This window comes from Hordeum vulgare, chromosome 4H (genome assembly GCF_904849725.1).
Source record: "Hordeum vulgare subsp. vulgare chromosome 4H, MorexV3_pseudomolecules_assembly, whole genome shotgun sequence".
NCBI classification, from domain to species: domain Eukaryota; kingdom Viridiplantae; phylum Streptophyta; class Magnoliopsida; order Poales; family Poaceae; genus Hordeum; species Hordeum vulgare.
In genome coordinates this window covers 560,686,980-560,701,339 of record NC_058521.1, presented here as the reverse complement: position 1 = coordinate 560,701,339, position 14,360 = coordinate 560,686,980, and the positions used below count along the sequence as shown (strand labels likewise).

The following is a 14,360-nucleotide window of genomic DNA, read 5'->3' as shown; positions in this document are numbered from 1 at the left end:
TGGGAAATGGAAAGCAAAGTCCTCCACATGCCGTGGAATTCTTTCTCAACTAGCTGACCTGACCTGCTATTCGATTACTTTCATGTACGCTCAGAACCAGACAGCCATCTGTTTACTCCAAGTAATTTTTGGTTTCAGGTCTAGCTAGCCACAACAGGAATTGCACTTTCAGAATTGACTTGGTGCTGCTCGCCAGCCTAGACAGACAGAGCTGTATATTGCGTACGCTACATGCATGAGATTCAGTCTTCCAGGTTGACAGCTGACCAATCTCTCAGATTATACTTTTATTACATGTATGCAGGAACCAAATACACACGTATTCATACTGAAGAAGCCGTACATGTTCCATGTCTTTTATCTCCAAAAAGCCGGGGATCCACGAATAGTATAAGCACAGGAATTTCAAAACTACAAGACAGAGAATCTTAAAACCCTGCTTCATTTATCGACATATCAATGGCCATAAGAGATCTTAACATTTGTGTGTCTATATCACAGGATTTTGACCAGAGGGAAAAAGGAAAATTATTTGAGGGCACTACTGCACTGTAATAACTGATAAAGAGTCAAAACATAACCTAGGCAGACAAATAGACGCTTTTTGTAGCCATTAGAACGCGAGGGGAAGAAACAGAAGTAAAATTTAAAAAGGTGGACATGAACCGGCTTGTTGGAGAAGAATGCAAGCAACTCAATGGCCAAAATCCTTGAGCCTCCTCTTGAGAACATCCAAGGACCTCGTGCGAGCATTCTGCTTCGTGTTGCGGTTGGAAAGGCTTCCGAACAGCCCGTCCGCCGAGTCCTTGAACTTGTCGACAATGATGGAAACCTTCTTGTAGTCCAGCGATCCATAGTTCTTCCCCCGTATCACCGGATTCATGAAGTTCTCAGACTGGCTGCTAAGCAGAAGGTTGACGAGCTGCCTGATCTCAACCAAGCAATCTCTGAACGTTGTTTCCTTCCCCATATCTGCCAACCCGGTGATGTGGAATTTTTCATCCGCAAATGCCTCCAGCATCTTCAGGTCCATGTCGAGGCCTAAAACAGCACTCAGCGTGAACCTTTTCACACCGTCGTTCAGAAGCGTTGTCATTATAGAGTCCGAGATGTGGCTCACTGCACCAGAGACAACCTTGTACAGAGCTTCTAGCGGTAAAATCTCCGAAGCTGTTGATACTAGTGTTTCAAGATAGATAAGGACCTCATTCATGTAGTCATTTGCATTGTCTGGAGTTTCTTCCACTATCCAGTTGACATCGTCCAAGAGCACCATAAAATCATCGATCTTGGAATTGGCCATGTTTATTAAAGCATTATATGCTGCGTTCTGCGAGGCTTTTAGAACGGCTCGAGCAGTCAAAGTAGCACGAGACCTCTCAGCGACGCGCTTGGGGATGCCGCACTGCTGGGCACAGTGCAAGAGGTACAGATCACAGGCATGCTCGAGAACAGCGATATTTCCTGCAAGTTGCATCATCTGTGACATGGCTAATGAGCGAGCATACATCCTGTTCAGAAGACAGTCGTTTAACACCTCAATCAATAGCCTGTCTAGGTAAGCTTTCACCACTTCATAAAGGTTCATGTCACCACCATAAGACAAATAGCTCACAGAATCCTCAACGAAGGACCGGACAATGCGACAAACTTCTGGAACAGAAGAGGAGAATGGCGCCACGTATGGAAACTCCGGGATCACGTCACTTGGCTCCAGATGAAATGCTGTGACATTCATGTTGTACTCGTATTCCTTCTTTATAACCATCTGCTCATACGAGTCATTAGCAAGAATATCATCTACCTGCCTCCGGCACTCAGAAAGAAGCAGTTGGTGGTACTTGTCCCTGCTTCTCCCAAGAACATTAATCAATGGTGTGGTTTGATAACCATACTTCCTTAGAACTGCAGCCATAAGAGTGATATAGTCTTTTATGAGGAGAAGGTGGCTGGCCGTGCCTATGCGAGAAAACTGGCTCTCCAATAGAGATGTCATCTTCGCAATGGCTGTTTCCCATGTTGCTTCCACTTGGCTCTCGGTCAGTAATCTATCTGCAGTTCGAAGGACACGTTGTTCGACAATAAAAAACCCAGCTACCTGTGCAAGAAAGGGCTGATGAGACTCGAGGAACGGTATTGAGGTGGAAATTTGCATATCCAGGCTGAGTTGCATTTGCCTGTTCTTGTAGTAATAATCTCTGAACTTCTCCCCGATACCGAGGCATACATGAATGTGATGTGCTCGATAAACTGGTGTGAGATCAAAATCTAGTGCCGTTTCCCCATCTGTATTCTCTACATCCAAGGTATACATGTGTTGGTCTGGTCCAGCATGGCCATGCCCTTCAGCCTCTCTCTGCCGCGCACGCATCTCCTCCTCTTTTTGGCGAGCCAAAGAGGCGTGACTTATCGAGACCTGCCCGATCTGCTTAGACATTCTTCTGATATGAACAAGCCAATCATTGAACTCGCCACAGGCTTTCTTCTCGATGTGCAGCTTTATCAATGGTATCTGTCTCCCAACCACCTTCTTAATAATCTTCACAGGAATGTTTTGCAGGTATCCATGCTCAATCAAATCCAGGGTCTTGAGTGCAGGATGGAACTTAGCTTCTGCAATGTAATTGTTGCACGCCATGCACAGGCTAATGACTTTGACGCAAATCTTCAGTATCGTCATGGCCTCTCCTACGTTTTTCTTGACTGAATACAGCTCAAGAAGTTTGTCAAGCTTCAACAGCAGGGCGCTTGACGCCTCCTGCAGGTGCGAGTTCTCACCAGACAGCATGCTCTTGAGCTCCTCGGCATCGACCATCACACCGCGCAACTCGTCGACGGCAAGGATGAAATCCTCGTAGTGAAGCCTGCATAGCTCTTCGATCTCAACCTCCTTCTTCTTTACGATGCTCCTGAGGCTATGCGTGAGGGCTTCGGGTTTGCCGGAATCGAACCCGTGCCGGATCATGGGACCCAGATCCTCGCCGTTTGCAATGAATGCGGCCAGGCCCATGCCGAGGCCTCCATCGCCGCCGCTTTCCACCATAGTTCTCTTCTTTGGCTGGGCAGCCATGGTTTAACAACTGTAAAAAAAAAACAGGTATATAGGATTTCAGCACAGTCGTGAAAGACGCATATTTAAAAGTTTGGGAATTAGATGCAACGAAGAAGTATGTATGGCATTGGCAGTTTGTAAGACAGCACATGTAGAGGCCAAAATAAAGCAAAATGGCACGGCGATTCACGAGTTTGTTCGTGATAGTCTTTTGCCTGATACAAATGCAGTAGAGGAAATAAATAAAAAAGGATATAAGGATCATCATCCATCCCGCGTGATACAAATGTACTGATAATCCTTGGCCTGGCGCAAATGCAGTAGCCGCAAAAGAAAAACATCACGGATCGTTCCGTGATTTGCATATCGAAATAAACCGCTCGGAAACCAGGGATCGCTCAACCAAATTGCTAAATCCCTCCTCCCTTTCCCCGTCCCAGAATAATACGGGGCCCTTCCCACGCGTAGATTCCGGCGGAGAAGAAGGCAGGCGGTGGAGAGAGAGCGAGGGGAAGCAGGCCGGCGGGGGTTTCAATCCACGGCGAGGGCGGAGCCGATGGGACAGCAGCATCGATCCGTGCATTGTCGAGTTGGTCCGTGAGGGGAAGGGAAGGAATTGGGGGCGGAATACGTACTCACTCAGGCGGCGCCGCCGTGCGGAGAAGATGGGGGGGCAGCCGGAAGGGACGGGATCGGCGGTGGGCTGCGGTTGATCCCTGCGATCGAGGCTGGCGAGTTGCGCGGCGCACGCGAGAAGTGCGTGCGGGGAGTGGAACGGGCGAGAGAGAGAGAGGCTCAAGAGAAGAAAGTGTGGGTGGCCGGAGAATAGGCCATCCGTGTATAGCTCCGTTTGGTGGTTGGATCCTATGGTATGTTTGTTTGTTTGTTTGTGGCGGCCACTCAAGTGGTTGGTCTGGCCAGGGTCTCAAGTTCCATCAACGCACCCAAAAAAAAAAAATCATTTATCTAAGATGGATGGAGGTTCTTGCCTGCCCTAAGGTGCTAAGAGCATCTTCAGCCTTTCGACCCCCCCGCGCCGGTGAGAAAATCGACATGAAGGGGTCGGGTTCACAATCGCCCCCCTCCCCCCCCCCCCCTCCCTAAAAAAAAGATCGCCCCAACTTTTTTTAAAAGAAAATCGACCAAAACTGACTCATTCGAAGAAAATTCATAGTTTTCATTAAAATTTATACAAAAATGAAATAAAAACATAATTATACATAATTAAACTACATCGCCGTCACCTGACGTCGCCGACTTCAACATGCCAAGAAGCTTGTAGAAATTGGTGTAGTCACCGTCATCGTCATCGTCGTCATCATCTTGCGTTCCGCCGTCGTCCTTGCTGCACCCCTGCCCTGGGTCGTCGTGGCGAACGGGGTTGGAAGGCCCTGTTGCCTCCTCGTCGCTATCTTCGAGGATGACGCCGCCACCCTCACAACCGGGGCGCCGAACAGCGATCTCCTCCAGGGCGCGGCTTTGGCGCTCCATCTCCTCTCGGGCGTGGTCGTCCCACTCCCATTTGAGGGCGGTCTCGTCATCGATGGCCAAGGCCAAGTGCTCCTCCTTGACGGGGAGGAGTCCCGGCTCCGTCTTCGGCTTGACGAGGCAGGAGTAGGTGTCGGGCTCGTTGATAACGATGTCGACGCTGCACGTGCGTCGTCCCAACATCACCTATTGTGGCTCCGGCTTGACGAGGAGGAACGTCGGCGACCCGAAGGAGTGGGAGCCGGACGAGGAGGACGACGTCGTCTTCATCCGCCTCGACGTCCAGGACCTACCGCGACGGTGGGAGAAGGCGGGTGGCGATGGGTACTCGTACCTCGGCGAGTTGCCGCCCTCGATGTGCTCAAGGACGACCTCCAATGTGCGACCGGGGACGCCTCACCATTGGCGACGCGCCCTCGGAGTTACAGCGACCGCGTCGTTCGACCTCGTTGGTGGCAGTGAGCTGGTCGGTGTGTCGACGTTCGAAGTACGCCGTCCACAGCGTGTTGCTGTCGGGGGCGTACCTCCGCAGGTTGCGCGAGCTCTCCGGCAGCGACGACCGGATGCGTGCGATCTTCGCCCGTCGGTTAGCTCCAGAGGGCGGCGGTGGCACCAGGACTCCGCCAGCGCTCAGCCTCCATGACCCCGGAACACGCATGTCCGACGACGCAGGGTGGTCCTCCTCGTAGAGAAGGCGGGCCTCGTCGTCGCGGAGGTGACGGCCGTGGAAGCCATTGGCTGCGGCTCCGTCGTCGGGGAAGCGTTCTGTCATCTTTTGGGAGAAAAAGGGAGAGGGGGCACCAGTGACAAAGAATGAGAGGAAAGGGCGTCTGCAAGGGAGGTGTGTGGCCACCGGCGGGAAGAGGGCACCTTATATAGCCGCGAGCGGGCGGGCACGTGGAGCGACGCCGTGTGAACATGTGGCAAGAACCGACGGGACATGCGTCACTGCGCCGCCCGTGAATCAATGGAAGGCTGACCGGCGGCACAACCTTCGCATTGATTCTCCGGAAAACGAGGCGATGAGGACGACGACTACGCACACGGACCCAAAGATTTTTCGCGACAAAAAAGTTTCCGCCGACGCTCGCGAACGACCCCCAGCTCGCTGGGTTCGGACCGAGACTGCCGAAGCCAATTTTGACCGTAGCTGGAAAAAAAAATAGGCTCCTGAAAGTGTGACTGGACCGGTTTTTTCCCGGCCGACAAAAAAATGGTTAGAAGGGGCCTCCCTGGAGATGCTCTAAACAAGCGCCTACGAATGGGCAGATTATTTGATGCTTCGCTCTAGGAGTATGATGATGTGCGTGCATTTACAGCTGGCTTTTTCCTTTTCTTTTTTGCCCCTCTGCTGGCTTTGTGGTTTGTATTGGCCGATAGAAAACATACACACGGGTATTTTTAACTGGTGACGGTAGATTTGCTGGTAATAACACATGATACAAGCCAGCACAGGTGAACGAATCAAGGGGAAAACCACGTCCACGTCACTAGTACTTGTACTCTTCACTGGTTTTCTAGTATTCCGGAGCGGCGTTTCCAGGTTGAGATACTACCCACCCACAGCCACATTGTACACCATTTATTACATGAATAGCAGATGGGGAAAAGAAACTCAACGACCAGCGTGCTCAAGCCTCAAGCAGCAAAGAAAATGCGCAGATGGGAGGGGCAAAAAAGCAGAGGTGGACATTCATCGTTATGATACAATCATTGTGGCAGATTTCTCGGGCAACTGTGCACAAGTCTAGCTGCGTATTTCCAGTCAGGTTTCGCGTGGTGGCAGGGACTCGTCCTCAAGAATGACTGCAGCAAGAAACTAAGTAAGAACCGGAGGGATGATGATAGACAGGCCTGGCCAAGTTATTTCCTTTCTAACAACCACAAAGTGCAAATTATGACAATAGAAAAGTGGCATAGATTCAAAAAAAAAACGCCTTATAACAACTCAACTAGTCAAAGATGGGCTTTGCAACTATTGTTGATGATTTGGCTAATCAAGATCAATACAATGATGCCGGGCACCGTGGTTGCTCCGTGCTGAATGCACATGCTAACAAGAACGGATAGCATAGAATGGCAGGTCAAGATAATGCACATGCTTACCTTCTATGTACAGCGGTCAACGGCATTATCTACTTCTGAGCGACGACCTCATCCTTAGACTCTGCCTGAAATAACCAGAAGAAAAGTGTAAATTTTCCACAGCATAGATATAGATGATGCGGTCAATTTTAGCTGAAAAGAGCTGATTGATAGAGCACGTATAGTCTCTCAAAGAAAAATAGGCTAAATGCAGGAACTCATACCTCGGCTGCAGTTTTTCTTCGTACTTTTCTAGTTGGACTCCTCATAGTGACAAATTCCTCTGCAGATGTCGGGTGAACGCCAACAGTGGCATCAAAATCTTGCTTTGTCAACCCAGCTTTAACACCAATTGCAATTCCCTGCCACAAAATTGTAGAACATGACAAAGAAGCCTCGAAAGAAGCAGCAACAGTGAAGAATAATACAAAATCATGCAGACCTGGATTATCTCAGGGGCATCATCACCACACATATGCACTCCTACAACTTTGTTCGTGGTAGCACACACAATGAGCTTCATTAGTACGCGATCAGGTAATCCAGAAAGAGTGGCTCTAAGAGGTCTGAAGTTTGATAAGTAGACATCAACATCTCCATACTCTTCAATAGCCTGCACAAATATGGATATGAGCGACCTCCTTAGTGTGCAACAAAATTTGATGCAAGCCATATATTATCACCTGCTCCTCGGTAAGGCCAACTTGCCCAATGGGTGGTTGGGAGAAAACAGCAGCTGGTACAGCTCTGTCAAGAAACATTTAATTCACAATGAAAAAGCATTCTGTAGAGCAATGATGTCCAGTCTCAAATAACAAAAATATCTAAAAAACAATGAAACTAAATTATGCATTTCAGTATAAATTCAGTGTCAGGAGAATGTCAGGCTGGGTGAAGCAGAAAAATACTAATCCAAACAAATTAACCAAATGAACTCAACTTTCAAAAGTCACATCACTTCAAATTTTAGTTCATTTGGTTGAGGAGGGTCAGAGGGCACCCTAAGGGTCACAAACTTGCGTCCATAGAATTGGGAATGGGGGACAAACTTGAAAGTTACGCCTGCCAATTGACCATATAGGCTGCCATGATTTTAAAAATCCACAATAATTTCTGAAAGTGAAAAACAGGGAAATAAAATCTGGTCCTGTAAACAATCCTCAGGAGAGGTAACCACTCATGGTCAACTAACAAGGTATACATCATTTCTAGAACCATTGCCTCAAGCCCTCAACCATATGGTTTTTAAGATTCCTGGTTGTGAGTTGATAAATGATTAAATACCTGTACTCTGGTTTGGTAGGTTCATCACCGAATACAGTTTTCGCAAATGCTCCACCTTCCATCAGTGCAACCGGAGTCAAGTTGATCCTATCAGTAACATCTCCAACAGCCCAAATTGAATCCACTGAGGTTCGAGAATACTCATCGACCTAGCAAGCACAGATATATAACAAAAAAGTCCAGATGTCAATATGTGACAATCGAATTCAGAGAAACTTGAAGGCCACATATTATTTTACCTACCACTATAGCCCCCTTTTTGTCCATTTTGACACCAACCTCCTCTAGTCCAAGGTTCTACAAGAACAACAACTTAAGTTAGGAATCTAGGATGGACAAATTTATAAAATAGTGACATAAGATATAACTAAACAAAAAAAAAGTCTCAGATGGTACTACTAACCTTCGTATTCGGTTTACGACCTGTTGCAAACATTACATGTGAAAACCCACCAATAGTTTCTTTGTTTGTCTTCAGAGATAGTAAACCATCATTTGATTTGGTTATAGCTTGAGGACTATGTTCAGTATGAAATGTGACACCCCTCAAAGACATCTGTTCAGCAATGAAATCTCTGACCTGAAGTTCAAAACTGACAAAATAAGTCAGAAGCACAAGGCATCTCATCTATCGTTGACGCTCTTAAAACTTGCTCACCTCTTCATCAAACCCTCTTAAAACTTTCGGTTGCCGAATAAACACATGAACGTCACTTTTTAAGCCATTGAAAATGCCAGCAAACTCCAAGGCAATATATCCACCTCCCACTATTGCAATTTTCTCAGGTTTTGACGGCAGATCTAGTGCAGCATCAGAATCTATAACATGCTCTATTCCTGGGAGATCTGGCATCGATGGTCGACCACCAACAGCTATAAGTATGTTCTTGGCAGTGTACAGCTTGCCATCCACACTAACAGTATGTGCATCGACCACCTGTACTAAGTGAACAAAATGTATAAGTAACTGCACCTTCCAACAGCATTCATTTCGGAAAACAGTCTATCCAAACTTTAACCTGATTTACAAACATTGCCCAACCTTTCCACGGCCTTCAATTAGATCAACTCCTGCGTTCTTCAAAATATTTTTGTAAATGCCGACGAGGCGTTGCAGCTCTGTATTTTTGTTGGCTATCAGAGTGCTCCAGTCATGCTTTGGATCAGTATCGTATGTCCACCCAAAGCCATGAGACTCTTCAAACTCATGAGAGAACTTAGATGCATACACCAACAGTTTCTTTGGAACACACCCGCGAAGCACACATCTGTGATACAAACAAATAATGGTTCTTACGGATGCATTCTGACAAAAGCGGGTTAGGAATTCAATATGCATAACAAAACAAACAAGAATATGCTCATTTTAGACACCAAAATTAGAAGTTGTCAGCCAAGTGCTAAACGGTCCTTCACCGTAAATATTGGTGTGGACTGTGGAACATAGAAATATTGGAATTTGGAAGACATAAATGTGACAATTGACAAACCAAGATACTGCAAGAAAAAAATCTGATAGTCTGGGCTGGCACCACAGTTGACACATCAAACCAAAAATAACCATAAATGCAGAACTACGTGTCTCCCACTATTCGGTACATTCTGCGGCTTTAAAAAATAACGACTCTTGATTCCAGTGGAGCCATTTTTTATGCAATTATTGTTGATATCATGCCATTTACGCATGGGCTCAGTTTTAGCAATCAAAACTGTGGCACTGAAATAGGCTTCATTCTGCGGGTGCAGCATGAAACAGTATGCAACTTGTCTACAGTCAAATTCCTCTACTAACACTAAATTAGAAACCAAAAAGCTTCGAACATCTGTCCGAACAACATATGAATATTATCTTGACTTCTGGATAAATTCCAAAGCAAGAAAACTGTGCATGTGGAAATCATGCAACAATAACATCACCATAAGCAAACAGCCCCACCATCTTGTGCTCTCCAAACCCTAAATGGCATGACAATGTGATGAGAGCCAAGTGTCCTACTAGGAATCTTCACTCTAAGCACCCAGTTCAACAAGCTGAGGCATACAGTACGGTAGCAATCTAGCTATCCCCAGTTATTATTACCATTTTGATATACTTGTAATTCTCCAAAAAAACGTCTAACGGAGCCACTATAGCTGGCAGCTACAAATGTATCTCCCTACCAAACAAGCATCACTGACGATCCAATGCAGCAAGGGACATAACCGCTCATCAAATTCAGCACTAGTCGCTTGCCATTCCAGGGCAACTAGGTGCACGCAAAAAGCGAAGCACACCTATGCTGAAACGCACAATCTAACCATAGAAGCAGGAGAAGCGCCCACTTACGTTCCCCCGAGGCCCCCGAGGTCGTCCGCGGAGATGGTGGAGAAGGGCATCTCGCAGATGGCGGCGCGGGCGCCGTAGAGGGTGGAGGCGAAGCGCGAGGCCCGCACGCCGCCGCTCCCGGCGCCGATGGTGAAGAGGTCGTAGTCGTACTCCCCCGCGGAGGAGGATCCGTTGGGCGCGGCGGACGCCGAGACGGGGCGGCATAGGCGGGCGCGGGGGCGGTCCGGGAGCCGCGGGGAGGCGGCGAGAGAGCGGAGGCGGTGGCGGTGGATGAGGATGGAGCGGCGCGGGGAGAGGGTGCGGGTCAGGGTCTGGAGGGTGGCGGCGCAGGAGAAAGGGAGGGCCGCGGTTGTCGCCATGGCTCTCTCTCTCTCTCTCTTTCTCCGAGGTCCGAGCTCTCGCCGCGCTGCCGCCGGAAGTGTGAGGAGGGGAAAAGAAGGGGAGAGGCGAGACGATTGGCGATGTGTGGAGTAGTACAAATTTGTTTAGATTCCTCTTTCTTTATCTCTACTAATACTAGTGAGCATGCACGCAACACACGTAATATCAAAGAGTCATGGTTCATTTTGTCCTAACTTCTTCCGCTAAAGGAAAATTACGACGAGAGTTTGCCACTTCCTCTGTCGTCAAGATAGTGGGTCCCCGCATCCATATACCATCGCTCCAAACGGGAGGGGAATGCTTCGACTCCAGCGTGCTGACGATGTCAATGCACCGAAATAATACAACCCACTCTCGGGGTTGTGTTACGTGGTGACAATAGTAAGAAAGCACACAAAAACAACCGGGTCTTTGCCTTTGCTGAAAAAGATAATATCCCTGGTGAAGAAAGCAAGAAAACAGGTATGAGGAGGTGACCTTGATCAGTACAATGATAACCAACTTTAGAGCTCAACAAGCTTGTAGAGTAATGCTTTATAGAATCTTTGCTACGGTCTAAACCTTCCAACAAGTCATGGTTACAAAGGACGGACCCTGTAGCATTGAGCGAGATGGAATTCGAAGAAACAATTGGGTGCTGCCAACAATTTAAGCGCTCGCTATCCAGATGCTAGCATCAGTAACAAAACTTCTTTTGCTGTGCCTCACATAAAAATGAAAGGGTTATTTGGATCTTTCACTTTTGGGAGAGATGCCAGCAGATTTGATGAAGATATTTCATAAATGGTGTTCTGTTTTTTAGAAACTATGACAGGAATGCAAGGATGGTGACAATAGTCAAAGAGCATAAAAAAGACACTCAGCTCGTTGGCTTTGTTGAGTAAGACAAAAAATATGACCTCATGTCCCTGGTGAAGAAAGCAAGAAAAGAAGGATGAGAGGTGACCATGATCAATACAATCATATCCATATCCAACTGAAGAGCTTAAAAAAATGTAGGCTGAAGCAGAAAATATCTTGAATGATGTTTTGTTCAATCTCTGCTGCAGCATCTGCAACCTTCTAACAGGTCGTCGGTACAATCAACGAGCCCTTAAGAAATAATTGAGGTGCTGAAAACAATTTATTTATCATAAGTGTCGTGCAGCTCTTCTTCACATAAATCAAAAAGGTTCTTGGATCTTCCTTTCCTGGAACAACATATTTGATGAAGATATTTCCCAAATGGTAATCATCTTTTTTTTTGGAAAGTCTGACAAGAACGTAAAGATGATGACAAATAGTAACAGAGTCGCACACACACACAAAAAAAACAGTCAACTCAGCTGCCTTTGCTGAAAAAGACGGTATACCTGGTGAAGTGAAGAAAGTAAGAAAACAAGGATGAGAGGGTGACCTTGATCAGTACTACAATGATATATCCAATTGAAGAGCAGAAAATATCTTGAGGGATGCTTTTATTGAATCTTTGTTATGGTCTACACCTTCCAACAAGTCATGGTTACAACGGGCGAACCCACGTCGCATTGAGCAAGATGGAGTTGGAAGAAACAATTGAGTGCTGCCAACCAACAATTTAAGCGCTCACTATCGAGATGCTTGCATGCATCAGTAACAAAACTTGTCTTACTGAATGATATTCCAAAATGCAACAGGAAGACCATCCGTCTTGAATAGGCAAACTGGAGGACATTTCCATTGCAACATCTCTAGTTCTACTCCTCTATGTACAAAACAGCATGCAATTTGCGCTCTACAAATCATCTTTATCTCTCAACTGACTCATATATAGAGTAGAAAAACATCAAACGGAAGCAAACATCTGCGGCTCTCCAACATCTAATATCGTATATTCCCCAGTGTGTGATGCAGTTATCACCTGGCGATGGCATCTGCGTGGCTATCTTGGGATCTCCAGCTCGTGTTGCGGCTCCTCAGACCGCGGGTGAAAACCGAGCTCCACTCCGACCTTGAAGATGATGCCCTAGCAGCATTGGTCGAATGGGCATGCCCAAAGCAGGCAAACATGTTGTCGAACATGCGTCTGACAATTCCCCTCTGCGACGAACGGCTCCCTCTCGATGACCATGAGATCCTCCTCGGTGCGCCGCCATTGTTGAAACCGCCGTCCACCTCTGTGTAGACAACTGGGAGCTCCCTCTCTCCTGCCCTCCGACCACCAGCAAACCTCCCAACAGCAAAGCCTCCTCCAGGAAGCCGCCAAATCGTCAAGCCCACCGTCGTCTCCTCCTCGCTGCCAGCCTCGGCCCCAGTGTTGCTGCCCTGGTCGTCGGCGGCACCCAGGTCACCCGTCGGAGCAGACCGCGGCACGTCCCGTGGGCAGCTCGTGGCGGCACACGGGGCACGAGTTGCGCAGCGCGAGCCATGGCATGATGCAGTCCTGGTGGTACATGTGGCTGCAGGGTATCTCCCGGGCCTCGTCGCCCAGCTCGAAGGCCTCCTTGCAGACGGCGCAGTGGGAGTCGGCGCCGACGTGGCAGGCGGCGACGACGACGGTAGGCATGGACTCGACGGCGACATTGGAGGCCTGCGGGTTGTCGCAGGGGCGGACGCCGCCGAAGCCGCCGGCCTCGATCTGGGCGAGCTGCTCGAGGAGGCGCTCGAAGGTGGAGCCCATGAGGAGGTCGGACATGCTCTCGGGCAGCGGGCGGAGGCCGAATCCGGCGCCGTCATCGTAGAAGAGCTCGAAGCTGCTGGTGGCGCCAGTGGCGTCGTCGCCGGGCGGCGCGGCGGAGCCGCGCAGCACGATGACCGGGTTGTACGGCGACCCCGAGCGGTCCCCCGAGGCGCCGCCACGCCTGCCGCGGCGTGGTCGGACCTCGGCGGGCGCGTTCGCGGCGGCGCGGCGTCGGAGGAAGGCGGCGGGCGCGTTCGCGGCGGCGCGGCGTCGGAGGAAGGCGGCGGGCGCGGCGGCGGCGCGTCCATCTGCTCCAGGAAGCCGCCGTCGCAGTCGGGGTAGGCCAGCCCGGCGTCCCCCTCCGTGCGCACGAACCGCTCGCAGCTGTAGCACCAGTAGGACGGCACCCCCGCCGCCACCACCGGGCCGGCAGCCGTGGCCGCCCACCGATCCATCGGGAGTAGCCCCCGCGGCGGCCGCCCCCTCCGCGGTAGGGCTGGCGCGGACCGCGGCCCCTCTCCGCCGGCTTCCTCTCGCCGTCTTCCAGCTGAGGCGCCGCATATCCGCCGCTGTAGCCGCCCTCGAAGCCGTTGGCATCGGCGTCGCCGTGGTCACGCCTCGGGCCGGTCCGGATGAGAATCCCGTGATGGTGGTGGCTGGATGGTCGCGTGATTACACGGGACGTTGCTGGGCATTTTCTCTTCTATTTTTTTCTTACATGATTGGAAGTTTCGTTGGTGGAGTATGTTCAGCCTATTGTAATTGCTAAGTACACCCAGCACACGGTGGATTAACGAGGGTTGTTAGATTAAGATCTGTGGGATTAATCGTGGGGTGCTGATTGATTGTTTTTTTGTGGGGCGTTTGATGGGGTGTCTGTAGTGTAATTCTTGTTGGATTGTTTATTATAGTATAGAAAAGCACGAGAGGGCAGATCCAACTCATCATCCCAGCCGTTTAATCACTTAATCAAGGGTCCAAAAACGTTGTTAACGAAACTAGTTAGCGCTAATTGCCCACCCACGTCTAAAAACGCCGTTAACCCTCGATCCCTCGCTCGCACGCTCGCACCGGCTCCCCCTGCTCGGTCCGCTCGCCCCGTCGCG

At 49.2% G+C, this 14,360-nt stretch overlaps 2 protein-coding genes and 1 pseudogene across 2 annotated transcripts; all 3 read right to left on the bottom strand.

The window, feature by feature from the left end:
• Positions 1 to 421: 421 nt before the first annotated feature.
• On the bottom strand, positions 422 to 3,896 carry LOC123447038 (exocyst complex component SEC15A-like). The gene is made up of 2 exons (XM_045123598.1): positions 3,688 to 3,896; positions 422 to 3,080 (listed from the first exon to the last, which is right to left on the bottom strand). The coding sequence occupies exon 2, from the start codon at positions 3,068 to 3,070 to the stop codon at positions 695 to 697; it is 2,376 nt and encodes a 791-aa protein (XP_044979533.1). The 5' UTR covers positions 3,071 to 3,080; positions 3,688 to 3,896; the 3' UTR covers positions 422 to 694.
• A 2,042-nt stretch (positions 3,897 to 5,938) lies between these two features.
• LOC123449517 (glutathione reductase, chloroplastic) lies at positions 5,939 to 10,703 on the bottom strand. Its single transcript, XM_045126761.1, has 11 exons — positions 10,236 to 10,703; positions 8,952 to 9,177; positions 8,568 to 8,846; positions 8,313 to 8,489; positions 8,153 to 8,206; positions 7,910 to 8,058; positions 7,309 to 7,372; positions 7,068 to 7,238; positions 6,850 to 6,987; positions 6,647 to 6,711; positions 5,939 to 6,346 (listed from the first exon to the last, which is right to left on the bottom strand). Exons 1-10 carry the CDS (start codon positions 10,592 to 10,594, stop codon positions 6,676 to 6,678), a joined length of 1,653 nt encoding a protein of 550 aa, XP_044982696.1. The 5' UTR covers positions 10,595 to 10,703; the 3' UTR covers positions 5,939 to 6,346; positions 6,647 to 6,675.
• A 1,678-nt stretch (positions 10,704 to 12,381) lies between these two features.
• Positions 12,382 to 13,709, bottom strand: LOC123449516 (annotated as a pseudogene).
• Between the last annotated feature and the right edge of the window lie 651 nt (positions 13,710 to 14,360).

Coding starts and splice junctions, on each gene's coding strand:
- LOC123449517 (XM_045126761.1), bottom strand. CDS start 10,594: ATGGCGACAACCGCGGCCCTCCCTTTCTCCTGCGCCGCCACCCTCCAG. Junction 8,059..8,152: donor ACAAAAAGGGGGCTATAGTG/GTAGGTAAAATA, acceptor TGTGCTTGCTAG/GTCGATGAGTATTCTCGAAC. Junction 7,239..7,308: donor TTGGCCTTACCGAGGAGCAG/GTGATAATATAT, acceptor ATATTTGTGCAG/GCTATTGAAGAGTATGGAGA.
- LOC123447038 (XM_045123598.1), bottom strand. CDS start 3,070: ATGGCTGCCCAGCCAAAGAAGAGAACTATGGTGGAAAGCGGCGGCGAT.